General features: G+C 41.8%; 1 protein-coding gene across 1 annotated transcript; it reads left to right on the forward strand.

Annotated features, from left to right (window-relative positions):
- Positions 1–1,803: 1,803 nt before the first annotated feature.
- On the forward strand, positions 1,804–27,149 carry LOC128852754 (uncharacterized). Its single transcript, XM_054072285.1, has 19 exons — positions 1,804–3,413; positions 5,867–6,083; positions 7,463–7,939; positions 9,106–9,144; positions 9,251–9,364; positions 10,245–10,864; positions 11,098–11,236; positions 11,813–12,658; positions 13,872–14,050; positions 15,053–15,200; positions 16,157–16,224; positions 17,147–17,165; positions 18,054–18,121; positions 19,100–19,231; positions 22,016–22,210; positions 22,831–22,946; positions 23,446–23,599; positions 24,516–24,676; positions 26,347–27,149. Exons 2-19 carry the CDS (start codon positions 6,029–6,031, stop codon positions 26,690–26,692), a joined length of 3,876 nt encoding a protein of 1,291 aa, XP_053928260.1. The 5' UTR covers positions 1,804–3,413; positions 5,867–6,028; the 3' UTR covers positions 26,693–27,149.

Genomic DNA, 27,149 nt, shown 5'->3' on the forward strand with positions numbered 1-27,149 from the left:
TTCCCTACTGAAGTCTGTAACTCTTTGAGCTCATCAGTGACAGCGAGGATTTAGACGTCTGCAGCCAGCCCAGCTCTCACCACTGACCTCCCATGCTTTATTCTTTTTGCAGGGCGAGTTTGTCCCTGTGAACTATTTTTGGGGCATTCTTTTCCCCAACTCCCAAACATCCTTTCCAATAATATCAAGATTCTTGCTGCCCCTGGAAATAGAGCACAGATACTTCATAGTCATCCTATGTGAAGTAAGCTACCCCCATTTTGCATTTTGATTTTACAAGTAGGGAAATGGAATATGAGCAAAGAAATCCAGCAGATCGGCTCTGATTTGAGGTGCTTTGCTGCTTTGCAGAAAGATTGTGAGAAAGTTGTTTACCTGCAGCATGGTAGTTTTAGCTTTCTAGAGAGGAGACAACGTATTCAGGCTTGGCCACTCGGAATTATTTGCTCTGTTGCATGTAGGGCAGAAGACCTGTTCTTAACTACCTAACTACCAAGTTTTAATTTGCAACTGGCCTTCCCTGCCACAGCAGTAGCTACGTGGTATCTAGGAAGTAATTGCACATACTGAGTTGGTAGCACGAAATGCTTAGCTTGCTTTATTTGTACTATAAACAGGAATAACTGTTGCACAATCAGACATGGCTGGTAAGTTTAGAGGTTTTACTGAGTCATGGGTTTTTATGATTAGTCTGGTTAGTCTGATCTCAGCATGCCACAGGTCTTTGGATTTCCCTGAAGCATTTCCCTCTTCAAGTTCAATACAAGGGAAACTGTCTTCTGTGAAAACCGCTGCTCATGATTTACCAAAATACATGGTTCCCTCGTGCTTGAGTCAATTGTCTCACTGGTGAATCCTTCTTGCTGTGAAAAATGCATGCTGTGTTTTTAGTTCTGCTTACATTCAGTTTTTGCTTCTTGCAACAGACAGCTGCTTGCAGTAGATTTGTGGGACTGAAGAACCTTCCCTGAGAAGTTCGCTACTATTCTTCCCCTTTCTTTTGGTAAACAGAATTAATTTCCTGGAGCAATTTGCTCCAAGACTTCCTTTAAACCTCTTATGCGTTCCCAATATATCTTTGTTTACAGTGTGGACAGCATGTGGGCAGTTGATAATGACCACGATTCAATAGCTATTTCAGTCATCATTTCATAGGCTGCATTTCCTCCTGCCTGCAACTACGTGTCTGCAGTTCCTACATAGATTTAGGTCTCTGACTTGTAAATACAAAACAACAGGTAGTTTGCTTGCAACCATCGGCTCAAGAGACCCAGACTGGATGCAGATCTCAGTGCCCCACCCTTAACAACTTTGTTATTGAAGGACACTGGTGTATTTCTGTGGTTTATCAGCAACCTCTTAACTGACATTCAAATGCAGCTGTATTGCTTCCACAAGGCTAAATGGATAGGTGGTACAACCAGTGAACAGGGGAAGGGAGGGAGCAGCTTTTCACCGGCTTGTCTTAATTTGTATACACGCAGGTACGTACATACAGGAATATAAATACATTATAAGGACACAGGCTGATGACATGACTGGAAGTGCAGAGTAATGCAGTAAACCATCACACACAGAGCAGGAGCTTCAGGCGAGCAGAAAGTTGTCACCTGCATTTGGTTTTAGCCGGAGAGCCATCTAAGTCGGGCTTTTTCACAACTGTGAGAAACTATTGCCATCACAAAAGGAGGTATCTACTGCATATGTCAACTATATCAACAGAGGGAAAATATAATCTATAGAGGTTTGTCCATAAGCACTCAGACAGTTAGAGGCAAAACATAGAAAAACTAGGGTGTCAGTTCTGTGATCTGACCGCAAGGCCTGAATTTCCTTCCCTTACTGCTCGTTTCCTTGCAAAGCAAAAGCTGTTTGCAGTGTCATGGCTTAACCCCAGGTAGCAACTAAACACCACACAGCTACTCGCTCACTTCTCACTGGTGGGATGGGGGAGAGAATCAAAAGAGTAAAAATTAGACAATTTGTGGGCTGAGATAAAGACAGTTTAATAAGTAAAGCAAAAGCCAAGCGCGCAAGCCTTTAGGCAGTTGAGGTCAGCTGTCCCACCTCTGTCCCCTCCCAGTTTCTTGTAAACCTCTAGCCTACTCATTGGTGGGGTGGGGTTAGAAGCAGACAAGTCCTTAACTCTATGTACACGCTGCTCAGCAGTAACTTAAATATCCCTGTGTTATCAACACTGTTTTCAGCACAAATCCAAAACATAGCCCCATACCAGCTACTGTGAAGAAAATTAATTTTACCTCAGCCAAAACAGCACATGCAGTTGTCCAGAAAAATGGACAAAATAAGAGATAAAATACTGATTGTCTTTAGCAGCAGCAGGAGAGATGATCTTTACCAACTGAAGAATTAAATTCTAGCCTTAACGAATATGCCTTTACCTGGCAAATGTTAGGAAGGTTAATAGCCTTATACAGTGAGATAAGGATGCTGAAGATGTCCTTCTGACAGATCTCCCTAGAGACTGTTGATATACAGTCTTCATTTTTGTGAGTTGACTTCTAACACAGCTGATTTTGTTTTAATTGAATGGCTATGCAATTAATTGCTTTGGAAGGATGGGTGGAAAACTAGCTGAAGTAGTTGTTTTGAGCTGCTTCTTACAGATTCTAGCTATCAGTTTTAAAAACAAAAGCAACAGAATGGTTTAAGCATTTGTTCTCTTAGTGTTGGGTGTTTTTTGTCTTTTGGGGATTTTTTGGGGGGTATTTTTTTAAGCAGATGTGAGTAGAAATTATATAGCTAGATTTTCTAGCTCAGGTCCATCTCTAACTGTCTACTTATCTCCAAGATTCAGGGCACAAGTCACTACCTGGGTAAAAGGAAATCATCAGATCAGTAGGATAGAAATGTACCAGCTCATAGATTTTAGTGCTACGTGAGAAGTCAGTAAATTCAATTGTTTATAGGCTTCCTGCTCGGAAGACCTCTGCCGAAACCAAGGGAGTGCCAACAGAATGCAAGTGGACCTGCCACAATTTATTTACATGTTGTAGGAAGGAACATGTCACTGAGCTTCTTGAGGAGTGAGCGCAAAGTTCATATCACCACCTATTCTGATAGTTAGCTGGACTGATGCCAAGACTGGGTAGGAAAGCTTGAATAAGAGCAAAGCAATGCCTCAAAAGAGAGAAATGCCCTGGATACTTTACCACACAACTTAAGGGCTAAGCATTCGGTGGATTTGCTAGCAGACACCAGAGTTTTCCACTGCTTTCTCAAGCAGCTGTTGGCATAACCAGGATTTGGCTTTGTACAAGGAAGAAGGAAAGAAAAGGAACTGGCAATGGGAGAAACCAGGAAGGACATTTCTTTCTGTCTATAAAATCCACATTCAAGACATACGAAAGGGAAGGAGCAGGCATCCTGGTGGGAGTTAAAAGCACCATGTGGTAAGTCATGTCACTTTTACTTCTTGCGGAGACAGTAAAACATGTAACTCTATCCTAATCTCTGAACTCCCCAGTGATTTTATAAAAAAGATTGATTTGTCTCTGACTTGGCTGGCTTTTTTATTCCTTTCCTTCCTGACGTGCTCCCTGTTTGGCTCAGCTTTTCAAATCCAGGCTGCTTTTACGTTGTGTTAATTGGGTAACTGTAAGACGAAAGTGCTTGGGAAGAGTGTCACCAAGCAAGATGCCTTGACAGGTTCAGCCAGAGATCTCATTTTAATTAGATAAGCATTTCATAGTACACACTATGCTTTTCTTTTTAAACCTTCTGGCTACAGATTGGTTACTAGTTACTACTAATAGTGTGTTCACCTACTCATGCTTATCTACTGCTGGATTTATTTTGCAGCTGTTGCTCATGCATTTTCTTCATTTTCTTTTCCTTTCCATAAATAGCAGATCTTTTGTCTGCAAATTTCTTCTTTCCTTTTTGCTTCCTTGACTAGAAACAACATTTAGAAATAGAAAACCATGAGAAAAAGTAATTAGCGCTCCCTCATGTTATCTTTGTTTCCACAATAATGGAATATGTCAATAATGACATCAAGTTGTCTAGGAGAAAGTGAGAAGTGGAATTCAGTGTGGTAAGAGGTGCCCTGGAAATCCCTAGATCTTCTTGACGCTCTCAGGGTCTTAATTCTTACTAATATTTTCTCATTCCAAATTAGACTCAGTGAGATAGTGCACAGGAAACCACCATGGTTTATGTTTCAAGTGTTTATTCTCAGAAGTGATGTGTTTATCTGTACTAACATACCATGGTTATCTTCCACACACCCCTAAATAAAGAAACACATTTGTAGAAACTAATGTGTCATCTATAATGTTCTTGATCTGCCTGTGGCCGAATACAACCTCTGCCTGACCTTGATACATTGCTGAGTCAGAGCGGTTGCGTGAGGACCAGTACTAGAGATTGACTGCTTAGGCCAGGGTTGTAAGTGGTTGTTAGGACTAGAGCCTGTGTCTGATGGGGTGTTCTCAAAAGCTCGGTGATATCTGGATGCGTATTGTCGCTCAGTGACAGATGATTTGTGTGGAGTCCAAAGATGTAATAGACTGCTCACATTCAAAACCTGCACTACAAAATGTGCCCTTCTTGGAAGCTACCTGTGTTTTATGTCCCTTGACGTTTCACAAGTTCTGTGATGGGGACTCAGAAATGCTGACAGAAATGATTAATATAGTCTTGACTCCTGAATAGAGCTTTTTATTCATCTACTGGCAGAACAAGTTTGTTTCATCTGCTAAAGGGCATTAAGCATTTAGTACCCACTAAAACCTAGTGGGAGGTGAAATTTGGTAACTTTCGCACATAAGGACTCGTGAAAAATTCCTGTAGACCCAAAGAGAACCAGGCTAACAGAATCCTACTGAAACTAGCAACATCTGATCACCTGCAAAGCAGGAATTAAGCTCTACACTCATTGGTCTGTTTTGCTGTGTGCTGAACACGGTAGACAAGTATCAGACATTTAAATGAGTCTTCAGTTTCTCCTGTATTTAGTCCTCTTCTCCATTCAGAATCTGTGTGGTCCAGAGAGAAATGCAGACTGGAGAGGTGATGTGTGGTATGACAAAGCAAGACAATTCAGCTTTTTAGTCAAAGAGTTTGTGGTGGCTTTGGCCACAGTTTGAGGGAACTGTCTGATGGGGAGGGAATAGAAGAAGGCTGTGAGAAAGTGCTGTGCACCAGAAACTGGAACTGCAGCAGGAACTAGATGGATAGTCTCACTATTTCACTTTGAGCCTCACATTAATAAGCATGATTCTAGTAAGAGGAGGGCTACTGCAAAAACACTTCCAGGCTGCAGTATGGCCAGCAGCTGGAAAACAAAACAAGCAAAGGAGCAAGAATATCTACCAATATAGCAGTGACACATCCTACTATGGTGTTGAAAAGGAAAAGCCCTGCTTTGCTATGACATGCTTTATAGCTTTCCAGTTGCTAGAAGAAATATGGATTCTTAGATGTGAATGAAAACAACACAACATTGTTTCCTGGGTGTTTTTCACAGATGTGTGCTGCTATCCTCAAAGACATGAAAGCTACCACCCAGATATCTGTAAAGAAACACTTGCAAATCAGGGCAGGAGAACAACTGAGACCACCCTAACAATGCTTCCAGAGGAAGGCAAACTGAGCCTCCTGTGGCAGTGGAAGCTGCCGTAAATGTTTGTAGAACACGATTTTATGTTCCCTCCACAAAGATCTCAGTGATACCACAGTGCAGAAGCTAGAATGCATAGAAAAGCTGATAGCCTGGAGCTGAAACCACTCTTACTTGTTCACCACTGTTAAGGTCTGAAATCCTGCAGACTATTCTTGTAAGAATTCTTCAGCTCCTAAAATTTACTGTTGGATGTTCTCCTTTAACTTGTCTGATCTCCAGGCTTGATCCTGAACCCAAGCTCTTGTCTGACCATGGACTATGAAGAGTCGGCCCATGGTGACTTCAGCTTAACAGTTGTGCCTGATTGAGGACAACGCAAGGAAGAGTACATGTGAATGACCTGTCCATTTGGTCTGTGACTCTACAAACGTCCTGAGAAGGATGAATACCCAAAGTGAACCAGAAACCTGTCCACAGTGTGAAGAAAGGAAATGTGGTAAGGGTCTCCAAAACCAGTCTATCTAGGCTGCAACCTGCAGCTGGTCTGAACTGAACTGGAACATCCCTCAAGCCCCCTATTAGAAGATCAATATTGCTGCAGGTCTGTGGAGGCAGATGAAAGGACGTGGGGAAAGGAAAACTCTTAGAAGTGATCATTCTCTCTAAACAAATAATTATCAGGGAACTTTAGAGCAAACGTTAATTACTCAAGTCTAAAAGACTTGATGGCAAAATTTACAATCAGAAGTCTAATTTTCAACAAGAACCAAATGCAAGAGTGACTTAAGCAAGTAAAACCCTACCCTGAAATACATATCAGTTTTCTTCCAACACTAGACTGTGTGCAGAACCTGAATTTTCCTTGGGGGTGCTCTAGATGGCTGTGTCAATGCTCTGATTTGCTAGTAATTGCATCAATATTTCTTGGATCAAGGTCTACTGAAGTTAGTGGGTATTTTTATTTTAACTTCAGTTAATGTGATTTTTTCATTAGTCCTTCAGAATCCCTTCATAAAGCACCAAGGGGTAACCATTTTTCTCTCCCAGCACATCATCTCAGTTTCAAGTTAACTATTTTGAGTATATATAATAAAATGAGAAGAAAGGAAAATTACCTGCTTCACCAAAATCACATCTTCCTCCATACTTGATCTTTTGGCTAAGCTAAAGCATTAGACAGTCCTAAGGAGAAACCCAAAAGCTTGCTCAGAGACTGTAATCTTCTAATAGGAATCTAGAGCATACTGTGGACTAGCAAATACTGTATATGATGACAAAGACAGGTGCAAAGTTCTGTACCTGGGATGGCAACCATATCCCGCTCTACTTGGTAACAGTCAAACCACACCTGTATTACTGTGTCCAGTCTTGTTCCTGCAGTCTCTTCACAAGGAGCCACGTGAAGGGGTCAAGCAGTGGTACAAACTGCACTGGGAGAGTTTCATCTTATATAAAGCAATAATTTTTTTTACAATAAGAAAAACTAAAGACTAGAATAACCTCCCTATGCATGTGGTAGAATCCCTATCACTGAAGGTTTCCAAGGTGCAGTTGAACAGGCTAGGGTCACCTACGGTCCCTTCCCATGAAAGGTTGGACCAGATGATCTTTCAAGGTCCTTTGAATCTGTGCTGTTCTGTGATTCTATGATCTTTTTATTTCATTCAAAGTATAGAATTTCACTCAGACCCAAACACTGGTTTATACATTGCCAAAATGCATTTACAGTAGGCAAAAGTAATGTTCTTCCTAGTGAAGAAGCAGTCATTGCACTGTGAAGTCAACTGGATTTCCAGGAGGGATGTTCCCATGTGAAACCAATATTCCCAGCTAAGAGGCATTAACTGTACTACTATTCATCTTGTATCATTTCAGATGACCTCATTTATCATAAACTGTACTGCTATGACCTCTACATCCCATCTGCCCCTGCACCACGGAACCAGGGACAGATAGCTGCTGACAGCCTCATTAATGAGAAGATTGTGGAAGTCTTGGAAAATGATGGTTACTGCTGCTATCACGGTTACAGGAATTTTGTTGGTGGAGATACCATCATACATGCCATGCAGAAACCCATGAAAATTATCCCTGTTACACTTATACCAGTCTATAAAGACCAATACTTCCTAAGCCTTTTAGACATGCTTGTAACTGTAGATAAACTGAGAAGAATTGTATTGCTTTTGTTTGATGATAGTTTTACTTTGCCCAGCCTATGGCAGTGTTGCTTTTCAGTACAAGTCGATGACTCACAACTTCTGCTCAAAATAAAGAAAACCATAGATCATCATAGAAAACTGCTTCCATTGACCATAAGGAGACAGATGGTATTGAGGGAAATTGACACAGGTAAGATTATGTCATGTTTGACTGTTGGATTAATTTAATTTGAAGTTTATTGTGCCCTGTAGAGAGAGAGAAGTGTGACAGCTTTGGGAAGAGGCAGTTTCTAATATGGGACGTTAAGGATTGCTCAGCAATACTGATGCAAGTTTCTGCCAGATTATCTCCACCAGTCTAGGCTTCCTCCACCAGTCTGTTCAGGATGCAACTCAGGCCAACAAAACAGTTTGTTTTATGGGTACCTCACTTCAGTGAGGATTTGGACAAATCCAGCTTACTTTAAAATGTCTAAGGCTACGTCTATGCCACCAGAGTCCATAATGAGACAGAACTGTCTAATTTGAGCACAGTTCTGTGCTCATAAATGATTTCTATGATAGACATAGGTTATGTTGTACCAACTAGAAACACAGACAGAGCAGAGCCACAGTGTCTGCGCTTGGTGATGGTAATATATCCTGAGAGTTCTACCAAAGCAATGCCGTGGCATTTCTTTCAAAACTCTTCTATCTGTGAATTTTAGATCTTTGATCCCAGAGAGAGAGAAAAAACATATATTCTCCTCAAAGGTAAAAGCATTCTAATGCAGCTTGAAATAACACCTTTGGTTGACCTAAAAAATTCAAAGAAATGTTAGTGCTCCAGTGAGATAACGCATACATTGAGGAGAAGCTGAAATAGTTTCTTTCCAGCAGTATGAAACTCTCCAGAGAGCCAGGGGTGTGTACGGTGTTCAAGACACTGCTGTGTGGAACTGATCACGACTTTCCAGCCACCAGTTTGGTATTCAGATAAAGGACACACTTCTTGTGATGTATTTTCAGCATCTGACCTAACGTGGGGAATAAACTCAGTGGAGCTCAGGAGCATTTTCTTCAGTACCCTTCACTGTGCTGAACATTTCACAAAACAGATGGACAGGTGCAGTTCCTGTCTCTAAAGTCCTAAACCTTTCATGAGACCTATGTGTCTTCTTAGTGACAATCACTTCTGCACTGATTTGAGTCTGTACACCCAGGATTAAAACACGGAAAGGGCCGGATACACCAGTAATAAACCAGCTTGCTTATTCCATGTCACATTAGATATGATTGTGCCTTTACATTGTTTGCATTTTGTCTTATTCTGGAGAAGAACTTACTCTCCTTAACTGTCCTGCCTTCTCTTTCCAGACTCCAGTTTGCCCTTATCATCCTCCACAGGCAGAGACTGTAAGTGGTACCACCATTTTTTTAGTATGCATTACTGCAAAGACTGCAGGATAACAGGAGTGGATTTAGCCAACTAATGTCTCTTTGATTCATCTTTGCATTACAGCCACTTTCAGGAGGTCAGATAGATCAAGGATGTCATTCAGACCATACTGGAGAAATCACTGCACATCTTCCTTCAGCAACTCATTTTTGCAGCACAGAGTGCTTCCCTACAGAGGTACTGCTCCTGCATATACACTCTATACACAGACTGCTCCCTGCACTGGTAATGCTCTTCCAGCCAGGGTGCTCCAACTTAAGTGACAGTCATACACAGCAGCAGCTGCGAGGACTTTGTTGCAATAGCCTTTGGGAATTTCATGTCCTGCACAACAGGCTCCTGCCTTTGCAGTGGTGTTCTTGAACAGCAAAATTAAGCCTGTATTTATCTGCATCAGAGTAATCACTGGCAGATGATTCATATAGCCATAATACTCTCAGGTGTTGGTGGATGACAGATAATGCTCTGGAGCTGCTGCAAAGGAAAGAGCTGGTGGGGGAAGCAAGCACAAACTGTATGTTCCTTGCTTATGGCATTCGGTGTATGTCATACTGCCTGGTGAAGCTAGCTGAACTATAAAACTCGAGCAAGATAAGAGAGGTGTTGTGGTTCCAGTAGAGTCTCATAAAGCTCTATAATCTTAATAGGCAAGAATCAACTAAAATACAGACTGCCGTTCATGTCTGTGCAGCATTGCTTCTGCAATGTTATGAGCCAATTTCTGTTCTTCGCATAGTCAACAGTAAGACTTCACCTCTTCCAATTTATCTCTTCAAGGGGGCAATAGACTGGCTCTTCCACTAAAAACACAAGTTATAGTCATGTTTTGACCACTGCACCGCTTTCAGAATATGTATACGGCTTTATATTCTGGGAGATCTTCAAGGAACCTTATGTGCAGGGTTTGGTCAGCATGCCTGACTGAATAGAAAGGAAAACCACATCCTCTTCTTTGAGAACAGATAGTGGTTCCTGTGCACTGTGGTCCAGTACAGAAACCAGCTAGAAACACTAGGAGGGTTCCAGCTGATATATGTTTATTTTATTTTCTGTCCAGAAACTGAAGACATCCTGAAAGAAATGTCCAACGTATCTTTTCAAGAGCTGGATGATTACTTTATGAGATACTGGGATGATAGCAATGAGTGGATGAGACAACAGATCTGTCAGATGTTAGTCAAAAACATCAGAAGGGACTTTCTGACTTTCTCTAGGTTGGCAAACCTGGAGAACTTAGAGCTGAAAGTAAGAAATATCATCCAATGCAACAACTGTGCTTCCAACCAGGAGCTTCGCATTCAGCAGGAGAAATTACACTGTTGGATTCTGGCAGCAATGTTTGTTCATGTCTCCACAACAAATGATGGAAAGCTGAAGGCTCTGTTGAGGGGAATGGTCTTTGCAAAAGTCCCTTCTGGGGAGAGGAATTACGAGTATCTGTGCCTTAGTGCCTATCAGAAAATCAGAATGGCCATCTCCAGTGCTGTAAAAAAACAAATACTCTGGCCAAATTTCATAGAAGTGTACCTGAAACACTTGGAAAGTTTTCTTAGGACACTGGAGAAAACAGTGACTTGTGCAAACCAGAGGATCATGCAGTTCCAGTTCATCCAGAAGCAGCTTCAGAGAGTACCCTGGATGATAAGACATATTTTTATTCTTGTTCTCACAGAAAAGGTGTGTAACAACATGATCATGCAGTCCATGCTTTTGTAACTCCTGATTTGTCCATCTCTCACTGATGTGACATTGCTCTGTGGGCAGCAAATGCACAACCCCAGACAAAAGACTTGTTTCATGCATCTTTTCAGTTGGATGTAAAGTCAGCTACTTAATATGAAAGTAAGCAAATGCCACCAATGAAGCTCACAGGAAATGTGAGGAAGTCAGCTACTCTCTGTATTTTCCAGGTGTTTGAAGACAGACTGCTTGCAGTCAGCCAGCTCTTCCTCTTCCATGTGTGCACAAAACTGGGGAAAAAGCACTGGGAGATTCTACTGGAAATCACTGAGCGCATCACTGAACATATCCAAGCCAGCCGCACGCAAGGTAAGGAAACGCAGAACCGGCCTGAAGCGGGTACTTGCTTTGGACATCAGATTTCAGGCACTGGCAAAACAGCCACTGCTCTGCTAGTCACAATTCCAAAAGGTCTCATCTACTTCATTTATTAGACGTTGTCCCATTATTATCCTTTTTTTGTCTACTGTTTGCCACTGACTAACTTGATTGAGGAAATTGATGATGATGACAGAATTATAACCTTTCAGAAAGAGGGAGGACTGGGCTTTCAGTTTCTACATAAAGCAGTTGAGATTTTCATCATCTGATTTTTCTGAGCTGATTGCTTTTCTATCCATTGAACTGAGCCCCATGCTGATAGGCAAGATTCTCACTAGTGATATAAATAAACACTCCAGTTGCCTACAGGTGTCCATGGCCTTTTCAATAAGATTGTGGTGACGTGTCTCTGCTTAGTTAATGCTACAGCAGATAAACAGTATTTTTCTTCTCTTCCTGTCTCAAATCATTGTATCATAGCGCCTCGTTCTTTTCAAATGTCTGCTATGTACAATAGGGTGGCTCCTTCTGCAGTAGCATTAACAGATCATGTCTCCATCACAGAGGAAGTAAAAGAGTGCCTGCATCTGCTCCAAAGCCTGTGGGAATGGTGCACAAGAACTCCCAATAAAGAGAAGGCAACCTTGGCAATGACCATCCTCAGTCATTTCTTCCAGAAGTTACTTTACCACCCGCTGAGTGAGGTGAGACACTGCATCGCACCACTACTCTTTAGCAAGGACGATGTATACACACATGCTACTGAGCTGGGAAACAGAGTGATCCCAGCTGATCCCAGACTCGTGGAGGCAGCTCTCCGAGAACATCTGAAGATCACCTTCCCTGATCTTACCTTCAACGGACAGATGAAGACAAATGCCAGTAGCATTGTTGTGCAAGGTATCACACCTGCAGGCAATGCAAAGATCTACATAGCCAAACAACAAACCCTGAACGACATCTTGCAGACCAATGCCACTGACAGTAACTGTGAAAGGTTTCAAGAGGTGATGAAAATAGTGGCTCTGTGTCAAGACAGGGAGTCCATTGCCAAGCTGCTAATGTCCAGTGCCTGTGGAGTCCCTCCACTGTACATGATGGAAGATGGGAACCCGCTCTTGGATTTCCTGCAAGAAAAAAGAAATAAGCTCACTCAATCCATTATAACAGGCATTTTACAAGATATTGCCAGAGCTGTCGGGTCATGTCACCAGAAAGGGATCTTACTTTGCAATGTCACTCCAGCCAGCTTCATTGTGGTCACAGGTCGACAACAAAGAACTGGGGCGCTGCAAGTGCAGGTCAAGCTGTCTGATTTCTTCCAGGCCAGGCTGGCTCCCGCAGAGGATGAGCGATACCATTCAGCTACTTATTATTCCTATGAAAACATCAGATCTGGCTGCCTCAAAGGTACAGACATGCAGAGGTGGTAGAGTGAAGACAGGCTTGGGAAAAATTGGTGGGTTTCGCTGGGCTGCTGCTCTTTTGTGGGTAATTTCTCTGTGCTGAAGTTTAGTATCCTCAGGGCAAACAAGGTTTATTTACTTCTCCATATCTGTTAGAGGGCCCTAATAAATGCAAGCTAAAGCTATTAACAAAATAACTTTGCAAGAAGACCAAGAGTGAGATATAAGAAGCCTCAAAGAGCATCCATTCTTACCCTGACTGCTATTGAAACAACCAAATTCAATTTCTAGGACCCCAGCTTGTTCTCCTGCTCAGTTTTTTTCTGCAGTCTGGCTGTCATTCTGAGTACCTTGCTAGGGCTGGCTGGCGCTTAGAAACGGCTTATGTGTGCACACCAACTGTAAACACTGAAACCTGTTGCAGTTAGGATTAATCATGTGCTTCTTACAAGGAAATGGCTTTAACAAAAACAATCAGTTCAGGCAGGCCATAAAAAATTATCCAGTCTCTACATAGAACACCTGTTGCCGCTTTGCCTGGAAGCTGTCATAATGGACTAAGATTAGACCACTGAGTCATCAGAAATTATAGAAGACTCTTGCTGTAAACAATGCTAGTTAAAAGTTAAAGAATGAAACTGTTCCAGAAATGCCTGGGAATATGTAAACTTTGAAGCCTTGTTGTTCATACTTTGAAACCCTAGGCAAAGCCATTACTCATTCATTCAGTTTCCCACCCTATTACTGGAACCAAACTAACCTGGCCCAGAAATGTGTTAATATTACCAGGGTGAGTGTTTGTGTGTGTTCTTGTATGTGTAGTAAAGGCCGAGTCATGTCACCGTCTTTCTTCAGCAAAGACACTATAAAAAGCCTCTTTTTTTGCACCTGTCAGAACTCCTCTGAGACCTCTGTCCCTGAGTCAAATGCAGTTACAAGTGGACAATATATTTTGAACCTATTAAGGTGTGATAGAAACAGTCTCACACAGAAAGTATGAATTATTTTCCGTAGTCTGCTCTCTTTGCATACCTTATGGGTAACTTGTAGGTTGTCTAGTAGTTGCTGCTAAGAACAGTTTTCCCTCTTTTGCTTCTTATTGGCCATGTCCAGGTGCTGTGAGGATGGTTACTGATGGCTACAAAGATAAATCCATATCCATGGCAAGAGAATTCTTGTTATGGGCTTTGTCTTGATTCATCTTCGTCTTAACACAGGAGACAGTGAGGAGCCACTCTCCATATATTTCAGTGCTCCTGAGTCCCTACAGTATCACATCTTCTCTGCTACATCTGATTCATGGGGTGTTGCTGCAACATTTTACTCCGTTCTCCTGTATGGTGGGAAAACATACTTTGAGCTCAAGCACTTGTCTGTGCCCAGATTCATAGAAGAGGTATGTGGCTTTCAGAGGGGATCAGTAAAACATCTTTTCTACTGACTAGGGGATGTATCCTTAATTCCAGAGGGTGTTAAGTGTGTAAGAAATGACCAGGAGCCGTGAAAAATACAACCTATTTCAACCTGAGATGCTGAAGTTCACATTTAATTTGGTCTTTCAAACCTGTGAACCTTGATAAAACATCAGAATCTGGAAGAGTACACAAAGAACAATCCTTGGCCACACACGTAGGCTGTCCTTATCTGACTGGTTACACATCCATGTGTGTAGTCTGGATAAGCTCCCTTTTCCCCAAGATAAGTAGGGAAATGAAGACTCCAGAGAGGTGATCAAGTCACCCTGAAAGGAGGAGGAAATTGTAGACATCTATGGGAACCAGAAAGAAAATTTACATATTGTTAAAAGAAATCTCATTCAATAAACATAAGGACTTGCTATAACAGCATGTGTAGGATAGACTAAAGCTGGATCTTCTGCTCTGAGTACTGTATTGAGTTATTGTATCACAGTTCAGTGAAAGCCACTTGTATCTGAATATTGTCTCTACCTTGGGAAGGGAGTAGGGCCTGATAACTCTGCGCTTGAAAGACCTATGACTACTTCATTGGAAACTGGTAAAAAGAAAAACAGCATGGGACCAGCTACAGAATAAAAGGATCTAATTACAAGCAGTATGATACTGTTGGGTTTCTCAAGGGTAAAGTAATCAAAAGAAATGTTATGTGAGAGCCAATTAGCTGCAGTTCAAAAATCTCAGTGGTGCTGCACAGTGGTGTTGGGGAACTGGAAGAGTGAAAGAAGTATCTAGATAGGTCAAATTCTACTTCTTTGTGTTGGTATAATCCTGGAAATCAATAGTTAACTCATTTATATTTTTGTAACCTATGATGTCACTTTGAGATAGCAGGAGAAGTATTAGCCAGGGCTGTATTGTTTTGCAGTCAGGCTCAGGTGCAGTCATCATGGTTGGTCCTTTTTTTGTCCTCTCTCTCTTAGATCTGTCGTGGGCATAAGGCCCAAAGACCAGACTCAATTCCTCTGAAACTGTGGGACATAATAGCCCCCAGCTTGGAGCATGATGAGACAAAGCGTACATCCATGGAGGCACTGGCAGAGCGCTTGGAAAACTACAGGAGCACCCTGGGTATGGAAATCACTATAAGTGGCTAGTCTCTTGGTCAACATCACTGTAGCAATGACAACTTAATACAGTACTGGTCATTTGTAGCATTGTAGTACCCAGTCAAGGAATTGTGCTAAGCCTGTACAAATGCAGAGTTAGAGAGCTTGTAGTTTTAAGATAAATGTACACATCAAAAGTGTGTGTCCATTCCCTCCTGCAGAAAAGCAGAGCCCTGCAGTTGGAAGATCTCCACCAACTAGAGAACAAATCTTAGGGACACCTTTATTTCCAGTATCCTGCTTGTGATTCTGCCTTTTACCAGCAAAACACAAGGCCAGTCATGTAAAATTCCTCATACTGTGAAAAGCTAGGTCTGAGGGATTCAAACAGCTGTATGTCTATACCTGTCATCTCTGCTGCCCAGTCCTCAGGAGGACAATGTACCACCTGCCTACAGGAATTTCTCCTGAAATGGATCCTGAAGAGGCAACAAGTGGGGAGGGAGGAACTACATGTGACAGCTGTCAGTTTGTGCATGGTGTTAGCAACTTCATGTGTGTGACAAAAGTGCTCAAACAAGGTACTGAAAAGCTCCATAGACAAGCACCAGCTTGGGAAAGAAATTCCTTTTCAGTGACCCATGTAAAGGGATGATCTCAGTCTAGTTCTCCCTGCTGAGGTCCTTTTGTCTGTGCTGGAAGCACAGCAATAGAAGAGCCACTGTCTCTGGGGGCTGAAGTGTATGGGTGACTCTCATCTGACTTAAATGATTGTTAGATACTTATAACACAATATTCTTTGGTTGCAGCCTGCAGATCTTCACCGTCTTCTTTGTTTCAGTTCAGCAAAATCTGAGCCACACCATTTGCCTCAAAGATACTGTAGCTGTGACAGCAAAAGGAGCTCTACCCCTGCCCTCAGGGTTTCGGTAGCATGAAATACAAACTCCAGCCTTTATTTTCATTTTTTTTTCTTAGGATCAGATCTGGACAAGCTGCATGAGATAATGAACCAGTTCTCTCCCATCGGCAAGGAAATTATTATGGTAACTGTCAACTCTGCTAAGTAACTTTTCCAGATGTGCCAACTTTGCAAATATCTTTCTAGCATGTTCTAGAACATGGTGTCTATGGCAGTGGCTGCTGCCACTGACATATTTACTAATAGTTAGTAGCAATCAGTGTTAATCAGTAGTCGATAATCAGCATTAATCATTATCCTAATAATTGCAGAGTAATCTATCTGGAGGGCATGTTTGTTGCAAATGGGATGTGTGTGCTGAGAAACCCAACCCGATATTCTGATGATCAGGTCTCACCAAGTGTTTGTGTAAACATTTGAACAGTCTAGTTTTGTCCAGCACTTGCCTGGTCACTGCTGAGCTTCAGATGGCAGGAAAACTGTGTCTGGCCAGCCCTAAAACAAGCCGTTCTGGTTTCTCTGGCCCCATGGAAGAAAAAGGTCAGAAGCAGACTTGCTGGCCTCATGTGTTAATGGGAAGTATGTAGTATAAGTGTTGCCTTATTTTCGCTCGGCCGCTGTGGGTGACCCAAAGTAAAAGTATGCATTTAATAGTCTTGAGAGTGGGCTCCAGCAGATCAGGTTGGTTTCAGACATGAAGAAAAACCATTTTTAAATTTTAACCTAGAAGGAATGGATTTATACCATCAGGATCCTACTTAAACCTGAGTTGGTTCAGTATGTTCAAGCTGTTCTAGCAGCAGCATTTCACAGCAGGCTTTCCTTGTTTAGGGAATGAAAGGCCATCTGGAAGATTTCTCCTTCCCAGGATCTACACTGCTGAAACCTGACTTTTCTGGCATTGTTGGAACTCAAAAGCTCACAAATGCTATGTGATTTAAAAGTGCAAGTAGGGGTATTTCCATCTGCTTAGATGGAAGTAAGTAGAAATAATAACTAAGAATGGCTGCAATTTAGTTATGTTTTTTCTCCCTTTTGTTTTACAGGGCTACCTTGACAGCAAAGGTATGAACTAGTTTTCTCAAAGCATGTTTGAACAGTGTCTCTGGCAAGAAAATGTCTTACTTTGCTGCAGTAACTTTCAGGTTGCCTTCAGATTCAGATGTGCTAATAGAGCCAAGCATCTAGAGACAAAAAGTCTTTCAATAAAGTTTTTCAGAGCTCTACAGATGGGGATCCAGAAATGCAATTTTGGGGATAAGTTAGCAGCTTGCCCACAGTCTGAGGGAGTTCTGGATGAACATTCTGCTTGGCTCTGAGTGTTCATGTGAAAAATCTCTCAGAAGAGGTGTAATCAATCATGAAAAGGGAATCTGTGCTTCAACAGTTAACTCAGCATGTGAGAAACAGCCAAAAGAGACTCAGTGGGACTGAGTGTGGGTGATGGGACAACACTAAGAATTCAAGACCTTATAAACACTGAAATCTTATGTGGACAAATTCTTAAAAGACCTCAGAAGTTATGAGAATAAAGGATGATACAAGCAGGTTGTTGTCTGACAACTTTCAGATATGCATATTGCAAACTCACTGCATGCATTTTAAGTTTTCCCATACCCATTTCCCTCACCTTCAGCTGGCAGAACATGCTATGCTGGAAATAGGAACCCTGCAGAGGGTAGAAGAAAACTTGTCCTTTTGCTGAGAGATTGCTCTGCACAAGTTTCTTACCTGAAGAGGCATTTTTTTTGCAAGAGCAGGTTCTGGCAAAGTGATTATATAACAGCGGAGAGTTAAACACAATTAAAATATCTGAGAACTGGTGCTGATTTTTATATGGTAAGGATAAATTAGAGCAACTTTTCAGACATCTATGCCAGTATCTCAACATACAACTGCTGTACATATAAGAGAAATAGGCTTCCTTGTATTTTTGTCTTGCTGTTTCTTCAGGCACCTTCAAGAAGAGTTATCTACCCAACATATTTCCAGAGAAGTATGAAGACACTGTTGAGCAAAAGGTAGTGATTTGGTTTCTTTGTTATTACCTTATCTCTTCTAAAAGAATTTCTGTTTGATCAATAGAAATACTTAAATCTTGCAGACAAAATCATATCAAGAGCCAGTGGCTAGAGATAGAAGAAATTAGATAAAAGTAGGACTAGTGGTAGATTTATCATCATTTTTTGATTCAGATTGGCTGAATCTTTCAACATTATGCTGACAGTCAAACAAGCAAAAATTCTTTATCTGTGCTGTAGAAATGGTCATATTAAACTGCATTAGTTAGTTATGGCTTCATCATTTGCAAATGCACATTTTAATGAAAGGAGCCGGTTTAAGGCAAGTCAGAGGAATAAGGCAAAATTCTTAGACAGCTGGAAAACAAATATGATGGAACCCCTTACATATCTGTGCCTTTTCTGTGACGATTCTTTGCAATTTTGTTTATTCTTTCCAGTATAGTTTGGCCTGCCAAATTTCATCTGTCTCTGGACTTCCAAGATGAGCATAAGCATTTTCACTATGAGTAAACTGACTGACAGAATAGTGCATGTAAAACTGGGTTTCTTATAAGTAACATGTTTTGTATAAGTAACAAAAGGTCTTTTCAGATCAAATCTTGTTAGGCCAGTAAATTTTCAGAATATATTTGGATACAAGGGATTTTTTTTTCCCAAATTTTGAGGCACTTAAAGCTGCGAAATATCATTTGTTTCTTCCAAGTGCAAATTAAGTTAAATCATCAAACTATTCTTTAACTCTTTAGTCATTCACAAAGCTAACTAAATTGATAAGACCAGTAAATGCAACTTCCATTACAAAGGCTAAAATTCTCCAGTCATTCCTTTAAAGTCAGTTGGGTTTCACTAAGGTTATTGAAGGAAAAGCTTAGCTCTTCGTTGCCATAACAGGTAGGATTAAAATTCGGTCCTTTTCTCCATAAAGATGATAACATCTTGCTACTACTGGATCCTGAATTTCAGACTGTCTTTCAGGGTGACTGCTTGTGGGAGCTGGTGTCACACAAAATGAACCACATGACCAAGATGGTTCTTCAAGAACTACAGCACGAGAACATACTGCCAGTAAAAGAAATCATGCACTACTACCCCATGACGACTACGCTGGTGAGTGCAGCAGGAATGGTTTGTGAGAGCTTTGTCAGGGCTCTGTGCCAAGCGAGAAATGTCTGTGGCCTGACTTTCCATGCGTAGAGAGCTGGCAGGGGACAGCTGTGCATTCAGACCTGGACGGGAGATAAGAGAGGATAGATGTGGTGCAGCTGTAGGAGGGTTTTAGCTTTTGAGGGTCTGGATGTGAGTCAGTGAAGAAAACCAGAGAGAAATATCTGACACGACTACGATGTGAATTCTGATATGAATCTTATGCCTTTAATACTGTGAGTCTTCCAAGGGTTGTCACTGCTATTCTCTTGCATTCCTGAAACCAAACCTGTTTTGGGTGGAAGGCAGTTTGTTTTGGAGGTAGCTTTGTGACTATGTTTAGATAGTCCACTCTACTCTGGGTGACCATCAGGAGGGCTAGTAAAAAACAAGTGGCAAAATGATGAGATCATAGTTTTCTGAAGTGTCTTCCATATAAATTTTCAGAATGAGAGTCATAGTTGTTGTGACTTCTCAGATTCCAGGTGTGAGTCATTGCAGAGGATGGGAAGGGGTGGAAACCTTGCAGGGTGGAGGAGACTGCCTTGGCCAGGGTTACTCTGGGTTCTGAAAAAATTGTGACTAGTGCCCTCTGCTGCTGCTATAATAACATTAATAACCTTAAGCATTTGTTGGAATTACTTTTTGTCCTTTGCCAACATTGTAAATCTTTACTGCCTGGTACAGGGAATGCTCTAGTATCTCACTACAGTATTTCCAAGAGAGCTTGTGTGAGCACGTGGATAGGATTTTCTTCTATAATAGAGTTTTACTGCTGAGAGCACCAAGATCTCAGTTCTTTACCTGTTATCAAGTTGTGGAGTTGACTGACTGCTACAGATTTCGTCTCTCATTCAGCAGATATCAGTATAAAAACACCAAGTCATTTTGTGTTGACAGCATTTCCATGCCTTGGGTGGGTACAGCTTTTTATTTTTAATCGATGAATCCCATTGACTTCTCATTATATCATAAATGAGTTCATAAAATACGTTTATGCCGTTTGGTGAAGCTGCCCTCAGCACTTCCTCCAGGTACAACCACACATAAGAGCCTCTTCCTTTCTCAGCCACAGCATAAACACCAGAGCAGTCATTTCTGGAGTAAGCTAGCACAAGGAGAGCCCCCACGGATGATGATAAAAGCCGTCCCACAAGTAGCAGTGATGCAGCTGTGAGGTACAGGAATCCATGCAGGGCCTTCATGTCTATCACAAGCTCTGTGACTACAGGATTACTCTCCAGGCACACCATGTCACCAACCAGTCAGTCTCTAAGTTCTGTCTCTATACGCATCTCTAACATTTTACAGTTACAGTTTTCTGGTATTCCCTTTGTGTGGCTTTTGATGTGTGCATGGATTAGTGTGTGCAGTGGGAGAAACAAGGGGCTCGAGGAACCAGGAAGTATAAATTTGCTCCTGTTAGAAAGGCTGTTTTTATGCAGATTCCTCACTAAACACTAAACCTGATCACAGCAAAGCAGGCAAAGAAAGGTCATTTTTCTTCTTTCTGAAAACAAAGAAGGAGAACTCAGAAAAAGAACATTCATGGCGGTAACAAGGAGCTACTGGTTATCTGTGTGCTTTTTACTTTTACTGTAAGCAAGGGAGGTGGAGGTATAACTCCACAGCAGAATGATTTTCAGCCTGTTATCAATGGGCTTATTTCTCTGTACTTAATTGACTTTCATAATCAGAGTAGAACTGTACCACAGATTGCCCTTTCCCAGGGCCTGCCAGGCAAACATTGAAAATCAGTTGTTATACCACAAAAAGTTCTTTTTGCAGATGATGAAGGCATTAGTGGATAATTCTGCCCTTATTCATTCCCATGTTAAACAGGAGTGATTATTCTAAATTTAAGAGAAATTCTGTGTATTTATAGAAGTGTGGTGGAGGAAAGAGAAATTTCTCTGTACAAAGGTTTTCTTTGGCACATTACTTGATGTCTGGGTTTGTCATGTCTTGAGCTGGGATCCCGGGCAATGTTTAAGGAGGAGTCTTCCAGGTAGGTAGAGGAATAACGCTGTTATCTTTGCACTTTTTCTACTGTTGAGTCCTTTCCTGAGCAGGGAAATAGCAGTGTAGCTGTAACTGTTTGCATGGTTGTTGGCTACTCTGCTGTTCATGCTTTTCAAGGAGCGGAACAGTAGTGGAGAGAGTTGCCAGCTTCCATTGAGAGATTGTAAAGTGTTTTACAACGCACTTTGCCACAGCAGTGACTGAAAGAGCTGCGTAGTAGTGAGTGAAGAATTAAAGAAAGGAGCTGTTTGTCAGGCAATGGACTGTAAACTCTGTGAGTTAGAGACCTCATCCCGGTTTGTGTCTTTCCAGTCTCATGAAGCACTGCTACACTATATGGTTGTGATTGTGTCTGAGGAGGGTGTGCTTTTGAAATTCCATCAGGTAATATCACCCCCACTATGCCACACTAAACACGTTCTCATAAATAAAGACAAATTAATTCTGTGCTGACTTGAGTGTATTCCACAGCCTGCATAGCTTTGGGCTCTGCCCTTTGCTCTCTCAGGGCTCGCACAAGAACCTTTGTATATCACACCTGTGCACAAAGTAGGCAAACCACATAGAACCAGGACAAAATACAGCATCTTGCCTTTCCCTCCTGGCAGATGGGAGACTGCTGTGACGGGCATACATGGCGGCAGAGCTTTTCTTTGTGATAACTTGCTAGCAAGCATTTGCCCTTTGACTCGTCTCCCTAATTTTCTCATGTATATCTTTCTGCAGGTCTCCAAGCCTTTTGATGGCAACCCAAAGTCCCTAATAGAAGTTGCTGCAAGTCCTAGCATGGATGATATCAAACTTCTCACTTGTTTGGAGCAGGTGGCTTCTGCCATGGAGTATCTTCATTCCAGGGGTATCATACACTGCGACCTACAATGCAGCTATATTTACGTTAATTCTGGTGACAGTTGCCCAGAGGTATTTGTTCTTTCTACTCATTCAGTCTTCTTTCAGATTATTCCCTAACTCTACTAGAACCACTTCTAATCACAATCCACTTCCATGCAGGTAGACACCTGTACACAGCCCTTGGCAAATGAGCAGGAAAGCACCCTAAGAGGCACAGCACTACAATCATAGGTGGTTTGTCACATGTTAAAAGATGCATCTTCGGTTACACTAGAACAGAGAGGGCTGCAAAAAGTTTAGTAGTTTTTTTCTTAATCAGGTGGTAATGCAGTCACCCCAGAAAGAGATTCATCATATGCCAAAGTAGTTTCTGGAGAGGAGGTGTCAAATTTTTTTTCTGGAGGTGCTCAGATCTGCCCTGTGAGGAAAGCTGTATAAAATGTTTATATCGACTATCTTAACTTCTGGAAGATTAGCTTAGACAAGCATCAAGACATGTCAATCCATCATTACTCGTCCCTTAACTGAGAAGCTGTGATGCTGGTCACTGTTGACAAAACACTGTTAAACTGTGTATTTCACATTTCAAAATTCAGTATTTAAAACATACTGAATTCTTGTTGCTTTTGCTAAAGAGTGGATAAATGCTGTGGATCTATATCTCCTCTCTTCCCCTTGTCTTCTGAAAGGTGATAGCAAAAGTTTGTCGCTGGGGAAGAGCAGTCTGTCTGCCACATCCAGGAACAGATGACAATCTCTTTGAGCCTTACGTGCGCAAAATTATGCCAGATGATGCAGCCAAATGGTAAGTGCCTTGTTCTGTTTTACTTGCCCTCTCTTTTCTGCCCATTTTTCTACACAAACTCTGCTTTATCCATCCACTGCTTCAGCCAACATCTTGTTTCTTACGGCTCCTATGAGAATGAGGAAAATGCTGAAGATTTTCTCTTGCAGTTGTGTTTTCCGTGTTCTCATACCTTTCCAAACAGAGAAACTATCTTATAGTTTTTTAACCAGCAGAAAACTTGAACATTCTGACAAAAATTGAATTCTCTCATAACTCTGAACATGGAAAAAAAATACTTCTATGCCTTCTGCTACTTTTCTCTTCAATAGCTTAGTTATACATCCCACTATGCACCATTGCCACCCCACTTCTCTTCTCTTACTTAGACACTTAGCGATAACCACTGATGTGGTTCATTCACAGTGAAAAGCATGGAGCACCTTCCCTTGCCTTGCCCCCCCAGCTCTATAGTATACAGAAACATATTACCTCAATAACCTGTTCATTCCTTCAACAGGGCTGCCCCAGAAGTGAGAAATGATGGGCTCTACTCCCGAGCATCAGATGTCTTTAGTTTTGGCATTATGATATGGGAAGCTTTGACGGCACAGCTGAGCAATTTGCACATGTACAAACCACTGAAACCTTTCCACTCACTGAACAGCAGAGAGGTAAGGATGGTAAAGGCCTTTTGGGGAGGAAACTCTGTATCAGCCTCTCTATAACTCTGATACTGCTAGGAGTGGGAAGACCTTTTTCCAGTTTTTCTTTTTCGTGTGTGAAAATAAACCCCCAGCCCAAGTGTGGATGTTGCCATTTATCAGGGGGTCATTATTTTCAGCTTAATTTAGTCAATATTTGGACTGAGAAATATTCCACCACATTTTGAGTAGTGGAATGGGTGGTAGTAGCACCTGCAATCTTGGGACTCCCTTCTTAGGTAGGAATGTATATTTTACCCATAATCTGTTCTTCTCTTCATCTACATTTTCCTATATGCAAGCTGTAATCAGGCTTCATGGAAATCTCTCTCCTCCTCTGCTTGTGCATTTACCCTGGTCCTGAGGGCAGGAGACCTCTTTGATTGTGCTGTGCTGGTTGCTGCCCATCAGTTTGGCAGCATCCTGGTCCTCTCTTCCACCATAGTGACTTTTGAACCTGTTGACTGTGTATGATGGCTGAGCACTGATCTCAATTGGCTTATAGTTTCATATTTTACCTAGAATCCACTCTCTTCTTGCCCTACAAGGACATACCCTGTGAGCCATTTAAAAGGCTCCTGCATCATTTTTGGACATAGATTCTCTCTGGAGAGGGAAGAAACACATTTTATAGCCTTCAGTAATAAAAGGCTGCAGTGTAAACTTAAACACATTGCTAAAGAATCTACACAATAGCCATACAAAACTTCTTTTCAAGGGACTATTTATTCCTACTAATGTCAATTAACATGTAAAATTTACTGTTTGTATGCAATTCGGTGCAAGCTTGACCACTTTTATTTCTGGCAAATTTGTTGTGGGGCATAGTTGCACATCCAGAAAGCTAATGTGACGTTGGTTTTGTTGTCTGGATTAATAAAAACAGGTTCTAAAATTTACGGAGTTAGGAAGCATTCCTGGAGATTTTGGCTTTCCAAACCTCACGAGACTGATTGGGTGCATGAAAGTCTGTTGGAATCACAACCCTACTAGGAGACCTGCATTTTCTGCCATAGTAGATACAATCAAACAGGAAATACAAGACAGGTAAGAATATTCACTTGCACTCGTTTTTTTGCACAGCTTTGTAATGGACACTCAGTCCCACTGGTGATTGATTAGTAATATCCATAGGGTTACTCTTAACCCAGGGAAGCCTTCCAGCTTTTAGCTCACAGCCTCATTCAAGGACAGCACTGATTTTTTTGCCGAAATAGTTGTCTTTCTAAAGAGCTAATTTGAGCAGGAGGAGCAGGTGAGAAGTAAAGAGGAAAAAACTTTGTGTAAATGCCCTTCTGTACTTCAGCTAGCATTTTGGGGGGAGGTAGAACTCTCCTGGATAGGGCTGTGTTTAAAGAGTTAGACAAATTATTTCGTGTTTAACCAAGATCCAAGAGTCTTCCACACCACAGATGACGTCTGAGGAAGATAAATGATCCATCACTGAGCTGTATATTGCTGTGGTGGTGACTTGCGGTAGCAGCGCACACTCATGGTCCCTCAGGCATTGCTATGCTGCCTCCCAAAGACTCAATGTTATAGAAGAAGAGCAGCAGGCAGGGAGGCTGACTTGTGCAGACCTCCACATAGGTCTTGGAGGAGTAGGCCCAGTGTGATGGGAGGTCTGTGCCTCCCTATGTGCACATCCCCACTGCAATCTGCCTCTTCTTTTAAGCTGTGGAAGAACACTCAGATGGTGGCTTCTTACATTATCTGCGCAAAATTTCTTACAAATTCTCATTTGGAGGAGGAAGAGCAGAATGAGAGCTGTTCAGGTACCAAAAATATGATAATGGAGTTAATTCTCCACTGCCAATTAAGTTGTCCTGGAATAGCTCCATTTGCTGCAATTGCCTTCATCAGATTTCCCAAGACGCAGAGACTTGTTGTCTGCTTTGTAGGAAGTTTATATTTTTTCCTGTTAGCCTATGTAAAAATAATGTAAAGCAGCAGAAAAATGGGTGCCAGACTCCTCCACTAGCTGGCTCAGAGACTCACTGCAAAACACATTGTTCCAATCTCTGTAGGACAAACCCCAGCCTCAGAAGCAGCACGAAGATTTCAGCCATTCACTTCAACAGGGAAGAGATACAGTGTCTGTGTAGATATGCCACAAATGGCTTCACTAAAAGTTTTTACATGCTAAAAAGCAGTAAATTTCAGCATATATTTTCTAAGGTATGATTATGAATCACAGTCCTGCAGAGCTGCTTGCTTGAGGAACCTAATGGAGAGCAATAAATATTTTTGCTTGTCTTTATCTATGCTTTTCATGGAAAATGCCTCCTAAAATCTGAGTACAGTGTATGGAAAGCAGACCTAGGACTTGCCTGCAGCACAACACCTCTAATTATAAAAAAAGAAGCCCTAGACTAAAAGACAGCATGTAATGCTGCTGCAGTGAGACTAGCATAGCTCCACATTACCTACTACGTGTGGCAACCACTGCCAGCCCAGCACCTTTCTTCTGCTGGAACAACGCTGAGGCAGCATCTGGCACACACTAGTTACAGAGCATCCTGTGGCCTTCCAGACCAAGGGGAAATTATGTGGTGCTTCATGCTAAGAGCAGGTAGCTGATGACTTCTGATGTTAAATGCTCCTGAATAATGACAGGAGCCAGCTATGAGTCCAGCAGAACGGGCCAATACTTGGTGTAACCATAGCCCAGCAGCAGCATGTGGGTAAGCATCACTTTTTCTCTCCTCTCTCCAAAGGGAATCGGAGGCTGCCAGGCTTTCAGCAGTGCGTTCTGATGTTGACATGCAAGACTACGACTCTGTTTACTTTGGGAGCAAAGCCTCAGAGGAGGATTCCTCCAACAATATCTATGATACACTTCTAGAGCTGGACCTTGATCCCCCACAGGCTGCTGGCCATGTGTTGGACCCTGGTGATTCCCACCTAGTCCAGCTGTTAGAAAGGAATGAATTGTACTTCTCCAAGAAAGACAAATGGGGAGAGATGGTATGTGAGCTTGAGGCAAAAAGAGGAATAGACAGGAGCCCAACCACTTTCAAGGAAACTGAATGGTATGGTGATACTGGCATTAAGTGGCATTAAAAATAAAACCGAAACAACGATGGAAAAAGCAAGATGCTGGACCTCTGCAAACCTATGATTCTTGGGAGATGAAAAATCCCAGCATGCTCAGTGCCAGCCAGGAGAGGGCATTGAGATCACATAATGCTCAGCGGAGCCTGAACAGCTTACACTGTCATTGGTAGGACCCAACAGCAAAATGACATGCTCTTTCCTGCATTCTCCCATTCTGAACAGACATTATTAACAACCAGTTTGGGTTTGGGTTTTTTTCCAAAGGGCACCTACTAACCTTTCAATGGGCTGTTTAATAATGACACTATTTCCAAACACTTTTCCACATTATTTCTCCTCTGGCAAGGACAATGCATATGGTGGACAGGAACTCAGCCACTTCCCATAAACTACCTCTGTGACTGAACTGTAAGGACTTTGCTTCTGTTTACTTTTAAAAGAATTATTGTTAACATGATCTTTT

The sequence above is a fragment of the Cuculus canorus genome, chromosome 7, assembly GCF_017976375.1.
Source record: "Cuculus canorus isolate bCucCan1 chromosome 7, bCucCan1.pri, whole genome shotgun sequence".
Lineage (NCBI taxonomy): Eukaryota > Metazoa > Chordata > Aves > Cuculiformes > Cuculidae > Cuculus > Cuculus canorus.

What these genes read in the sequence shown, in the direction of transcription:
- LOC128852754 (XM_054072285.1), top strand. Translation starts at nt 6,029, where the DNA reads ATGAATACCCAAAGTGAACCAGAAACCTGTCCACAGTGTGAAGAAAGG. An exon ending in GTGTGAAGAAAGGAAATGTG is followed by an intron (nt 6,084 to 7,462) that starts GTAAGGGTCTCC and finishes GTATCATTTCAG; the next exon opens with ATGACCTCATTTATCATAAA. An exon ending in TTCTTGTTCTCACAGAAAAG is followed by an intron (nt 10,865 to 11,097) that starts GTGTGTAACAAC and finishes TGTATTTTCCAG; the next exon opens with GTGTTTGAAGACAGACTGCT.